The following is a 6,008-nucleotide window of genomic DNA, read 5'->3' on the forward strand; positions in this document are numbered from 1 at the left end:
GCCGGGACTGGGGGTGCCCCGTGAAGCCGCGGGGCCCCCGACCGGGGCTCAGCGCAGCCGGGGGGCACCGCCAGGGCCGGGGGTCCTGAGCCTCGGCGGCTCTGGGGGGCTCAGTGGGGAGCAGGGCTCGGGGTCCCGCTGCACCCCGGGGGGCCGTTTGCCAGCCCTGAGCCCCCCCTTTTTTTCCACGGATGCCCCTCGAGGGAGCAAAGCCCTGGAAGCCCCCCCGGGCTGGCCCATCGCGTCCCCACCGGGCTCCTCCGCCTGCACGGCGCCCGCTGCGGCAGCACCAAGGGCCACGACGGCCCCGCTGCCCCCGCAGCCCCCCGGGCCAAATCCTGCAGGGGCCGGGGTCCCGGCCGGGTGCCCCCAGCTGTGTTGGAAGCGGCTCCTCCAACCCGCCCCAGACAGGGGCCGGGGTTCGGAGGGAACGGCCGCTCGCCTCCTTTCGCACCCATTTCCAGCCCGCAGGCCGGTTTGGGACAAAACCCTGACATTTTGCATCTCGTGCCACCGCCGGCAGCGCTGCAAAACCCTGGGTGGGACACGGGCACCCCCGGGCCCCCATCCCACGCTCACCTGCAAGCTGCCAGCCCGCAGCCCTCGCTCTGGGGGTGCCGGGCACCCCCTCGCCTCGTGCACAGAACCTCAGCCAGGGTGGGGGGGGGGCTGCAAACGGGGGCGCTGCCCCCCCCCAGGCCGTGAGCTGGTGGCCACAGGGCTGGGCCGTGGCAGGTGGGCCATGTCCCCGCCGCACGCCCAGCGTATCCCCAGCCGCCTCCTGCGCCTCCGCCACCGCCTCCGCGTCCGTCCGTCCGTCCATCCCAGCGCGGGTGGGGGCTGCTGACTCATCTGCCCACGGCCCCCCCACGGCGGGCGCTGCGAGGGGCTGCATTGCAGACCCGGGCGCGCCAGCAGACAAAAGCGACGCTGCTGCGGTGCGGTGCGGCTGTCAGCACAAAGAGCGGCCGGCCTCCAGCCCTCCTTCCCCGCGCAGGTAGGGACAGCAGCAAAGGGCTGGGGGTGCTGGAAGGGCGCGGGTGGGGACCCCGGGATTTTTGGGGTGAGCAGCGGGGATGAGGCGAAGGGCAGCGCTGAGCACGCTGCGCCCACCCACCCGACTGTTCTGGGCGACACACGGTGCGGGGGGCTTATCTCGCATCCGTTGCCCTTTTCAGAGCAGATTTTGTGATTTTGATTGCTCTTCCGTCACCTCCCTTCGGGGCTTTAAGCCCGTTGTCCACGGTGCTGCTGTCACCGCAAAATAGCAGGGGGCAGGAGGCGCCCGGAGATGCTCCCATTGAGGAGGAGGCTATTTAAAACCGCTGCGGCTCGCCTTCCCCGGGGGTGACACAGGAGCCTTTCATAGCCTCCGAGTTCGATGGGGGAGCTTAAATTTAGCAGGCAGTCGCCCCTTGCTGCAGAGCTGGGCCGGGGGGGGGCTGGGTTCGAGGTACGCCTGAGTCATCCTGCAGGATTCAGGGCATAAAATGGGAGCACGGGTGGGAGCAGGAGGCTCCTTCAGGTCAGCCGGTGGGTTTGAACCCTTCGGGGGGGGGTTGGCTGTGCACCCCCAGGGTACGGCGATGCCTTTGGCTTTGTGCGCAGGGAAGGGGCGAGACCCTTTTGTCAGAAAGGGCTCCTCGTGGGTCCTGGCTCCTGTCCCTGCTGCGGGAATGGATGGGGGGTGGGCAGCCCCTCCTTGCTCCAAAAAGTCTCTGTTTTTTCCCTGTCCCCCCCCCACCTTGCCAAAGCACCCAAGGTGCAGGGGGGGGATTCCCTTGGGAATTCCTGTGCTTAGGACGGGCTGCCCTCCCCATCAGGTTGATTCTGGGGTGGGATTTGGCCAACACCACAGTGCCCAAGAGCGTTGGCAGCTTTGGGGCGGCCGCCCCAGGGCGTTCCTCCTCCTCTCCCCTCTTCGCAGCCTGACGATGCTGGACACCATCAGCAACCAGTACGACTCCTTCATCTACTGGAGGATGCCGATCCCGCGGCTGGAGCTGGCGGAGCTGGAGGGGCTGGGGCTGGGCGAGGGGCCCCTCTACGCGCCCCGTGCCAAGCTCCCGGGGCCGCGGGAGGCGGCTGCCCAGGGCAGCTCTGCCGAGGAGGACAGCCTGCTGCCCTTCAACAGCTTCAACTTCTGGAGAGCTCCCATCGCCAGCATCAGCTCCTTCGATTTCGACCTCATCTGACGTCCTCCCCTCGCCCCTCTCCCCCCTCCCCGCTAGGCATGCCAGGGTTTGGTTTTGTTGGTTCTGTCCGGTGTCGTTTCTTTGTCTCTGGGCGCTTTTCAGCGTTGCTGTCGAACCCCACAGCTCGCCCCGGCCCTGCTGGCGGGTGGCGGCATCCTCTCTGCCAAGCTCCGGCCTCGCCTCGTGCCTCCTCGCTCCACTTCTTCCTTTGGAAAGCATCGCAGCGGAGCAAGCCCGGGGCAAGCGGGAACCACTGCGTGGCTTCCAGCAGGAGCCTGGCCCTGACGCCGGGTCGGCTTTGGGGTCAGCTTTCGCATGCCTGCTCCGTGGGCCCAGGTTTATTTCTCAGTGCCATCTTGAAGCGGGGAAAAAAAAAAATCAGAAATCCTGAATCACGTTGGCTTTTACGCGTTTTTATTTTCCAAAATTGTTTTCTGGGAGAGCTAACATGAGGGCCCTGTCTTTTTGGATGTGCTTTTGGGGTTCGATGTGGTTCCACGGGGCATTTTGTGAAATTGTAGCGGATCCTGGTGAAGTAGTGATGTGGAACATCCCCAAATTGTCTTAAGAGTTCAGGGGCAGGTGGCCAGAGGCAGCCCGAGTGCTGAAAAGGCACCAAAAAGAGGCAAATATTGGCAAAATCATGCCCTCCATTATGGAGAGCAGGTCTCCTGTCACTTCCAGGAATTACCCATCCTGCTGGCAGAGGTGAAAAATGTAAATTCCCCTGTGCAAAGCTGTGTGATTTCTGTGCTCCAAGCTGTGAAAACCACAGGAGAGGTATTTAAAATAATATGGTTTAAAAACGTACACAGTCCTGTGGACGCTTAAAAACCCAGGTAGACTGGAATCGAGTTCTTTCAGTAATTTGCCATTAAATTGTTTTAAGTCTTTCCTGTGAGCTGATAACTGAAACAATAACATGTAGCCTTGGACAAAACTTTTTTTTTTTGGATGCTGGAAGTTGGAAAGAATGCTAAATGAGAGGCCTATTGCTGGGTCCCCTGCACCTGGCAGAACTGTTTACATCAATATTGTATGGGTGCAAGAGGGCTTGTAGGAACAAGTTTTTCTGTTTCCCCGGAACATTTGACTATTTTGACACCATCTCCCCCCAAAAAATCAAACTTGAAGAAAAGCTTTGGAAATCACCTATAAAATGAATTTGTGAAAAAGTAAGTTTATTCTTTAGGCTGGCACAAAATATTTTTTCAACTTACAGCGATCATTATTGATTTCGAGATTTGTGCACAGGCGCACAGATTCGTATATATATGAGTGCAATGAAAAAGGCCTTTGAAACTGAGAATGGGAACACCCCTCTCTAAGGAGTGTGCAGCAGAACATTCACCACTGGGGGGTTGCTCCACTCCAGTGCTAATTCTTTCTTCCAAACGAAAACATCGGCAAGATGTACCAGTTTCCCTCAAATACCTGCGCTTTGACCAAGCCCCGTTTTCTCCTGGCAAAAGGTCTCCTCAGCCCCGCTCCAGTGTGTGACCCGTGGGTGTTGGCATGAGCCAGGCTGCGAGCTGGCTAACAGCTTTTGGACACTCGGGTTTTGGACCAGGAGTTTAGGGGCATGCATCGGGGAGGAGGAAGACACGGGTGCTGGCCAGGACCATCTTACAGCCCAAGCAGCCAAAAGCCCGCTGTGATCGCTGCAGGGAGGGCACACCCTGGTGGAGAGGCAGGCTTGGCAGCTGTGTGCTCAGCACACCTTGAACAGGCGCCAAGACGAGAAAGAAACGCTCTAAAAACATAAAATAAACATCAAAATCACATGTCTCTCTCATACGATGATCCCAAGAGCAAAACAGCAGTGAGGAGAAACTCCCGGAATGTCTCCAGGACGTGGCACCGTGTCTTCAAAGCCCATAAGACTGCCTAGAAATGTGCGCTTATGTTCCCCACCGAGCTGTCCTGCTCAAGCCCACGTACTCCATAAGCATGGGGCAGATAAACAAGTGCCTGTCTGTCCCTGATAACCCGTACTGGGTGCTGAGTTTGAGCGAAGACAGCCGTGGTGCACAGCACAGCAGGGTCAAGTCTGGCAGCAACCAAAAGCAGGGAACAGTTCACCTCTAGCCCCGACAGCATCCACGCTGTACCAAACAAGTCTGGTCCAGCAAATGGCTCCCACGCGAGACTTGGCATTTGTGTCCAGCCTTCTGTAACACCCAATTTGTGTCTTATATCCATCTGAAAGAAACAGAATCAAATAAAAAGTACAAGGCAGGTAACACCTGATTTGCCTTCACAAGCCAATGTTTTCTGACCTCTACCTGCTGTACTCACCCACCACTTGCCCTTGATTACCCCCATGGAAGTATATTTTGTTTTGTTTTTCAATATTTCAAAGTGCCCTGGTTTACCCCAAGGCCCCAGACTGTAAACAGTTGCTGTACCTGGCAATCTGTCACTGCTGCTTTACTATGCTGCCTTTAACAACTGTTAATAAAGGCTGAATGTCCTCTTGTGTGAGTGTTGCATCAGGGTTTGATCCTTTCCGATCCAGCAGTTCATGGCAGGAACCAAGTGGGGCGTTTTCAGACACGGTGCTTTTGCTGTGCCTTTAAATGCCTGGCATTCCTTAGCCTCTCAGAACAAAAGATTTTAGCTTTTTCTACAGCTCTACATAAAATAATCTTTTTTTTTTTCCCTCTGTTTCACAGAAATGGGGAAACATGAAACAAAGCATCTTTGCAAATGCTGTGGATTGCTCGCCCCATCCTGGCTGTTATTTGGGGAGTTTAAGTTCAGAAAATATAAATTTGTAACCTAATGGATTACGTTACTCTTACCCTGGACTCCAGTCTCTCTCTCCTCACATTGGAGCAGCTCCACTGATTTGTTCCTATCAACGCCCTCTGCTCCTTAAGGCTTTTTCCTCCCGAAGCCTTTTTAATTCATTATATTTCCAGATCACCTCCAGTATTCAGACACTTACACTGTAAATCATTAGTTAGGGTAAAGCATAACATTTTGCTAAATCTGGACCTAGATGGGAACAGACACAAGTGCAAAGTAGGTGCAAAATGCTGCTTGGCGTGGATGTTTTGTGCTGAGCCTTGCACAAAACACTGGGCAGGGAGACCCGGGCCATGCAGCTGGGTAAACGCTGATAGGGACAGCTTTGAACTGGCTGATTACAGCGGTAAAAAATCATCCTGCCTCCTCTACAGACCAAAACCCCCTTTGGTTCCCAGCTGCCTGAGCCTGCAGCCCGGCAGGGCCGTCACAGCCATCCCAGGACAGGCTCCAGCCCTGCTGAGGGGCTCCCGGGCCTGGCACCAGCCGGCAGCCCGTCCCCAGGGGTAACTTTGTCATTTTAGGTGATCTCGGAGGTCTCTTTCAACCTAAAGGGTTCCGTAACGTCAATTAAGCGCAGGCTGTTGCAGACACACAGGCACAGGACCCAGCAGTGACCGGGAGGAGATCCAGTGCCTCACGCCCACCTCCAAAGAGGTGATCAAAACCCATCAGAGGCGGCTGATGGTGGTACATCGCTACACAGCATGGCACAGGGCGCCCTTCTACGGGTGGAAGCCATCTCGGAGGCAGAAAGGCGCTCAGAAAAGACACGCGCACACCACACGAAATATATTTATGTACACAGCGGCATCAGAGGCCGGGGACCCAGCCTCACGCCGAAGAGCCGCACTCGCGGCCCCCACCACTGCCTCAGGGCGGCGCCACAGCCTCCGGGCTCCGCCGCCGCCCTTTTATACTTGGCGCCCAAACGCCTCTGCCGGAACTACCTGCGGTGCGCGTATTCCTCCGCCTCCGGCAGCTGCAATACCTTAGCTAGAG

The 6,008-nt window shown here is 57.1% G+C and overlaps 1 protein-coding gene across 2 annotated transcripts; it reads left to right on the forward strand.

The window, feature by feature from the left end:
- Positions 1-6: 6 nt before the first annotated feature.
- Positions 7-4,674, forward strand: MLLT11 (MLLT11 transcription factor 7 cofactor). Of its 2 annotated transcripts, none has more exons than XM_027444457.3 (2): positions 7-997; positions 1,928-4,674. In XM_027444457.3, the coding sequence occupies exon 2, from the start codon at positions 1,935-1,937 to the stop codon at positions 2,193-2,195; it is 261 nt and encodes an 86-aa protein (XP_027300258.1). In that variant the 5' UTR covers positions 7-997; positions 1,928-1,934; the 3' UTR covers positions 2,196-4,674. The 2 variants fall into 2 exon arrangements, with proteins under 2 accessions (XP_027300258.1, XP_027300257.1); XM_027444456.3 differs by lacking the exon at positions 7-997 and adding an exon at positions 1,070-1,525.
- The last annotated feature ends 1,334 nt before the right edge of the window (positions 4,675-6,008 follow it).

The sequence above is a fragment of the Anas platyrhynchos genome, chromosome 26, assembly GCF_047663525.1.
Source record: "Anas platyrhynchos isolate ZD024472 breed Pekin duck chromosome 26, IASCAAS_PekinDuck_T2T, whole genome shotgun sequence".
NCBI lineage: Eukaryota > Metazoa > Chordata > Aves > Anseriformes > Anatidae > Anas > Anas platyrhynchos.

Coding starts and splice junctions, on each gene's coding strand:
- MLLT11 (XM_027444456.3), top strand. CDS start 1,491: ATGGGAGCACGGGTGGGAGCAGGAGGCTCCTTCAG. Junction 1,526..1,927: donor GGAGCAGGAGGCTCCTTCAG/GTCAGCCGGTGG, acceptor CCCTCTTCGCAG/CCTGACGATGCTGGACACCA.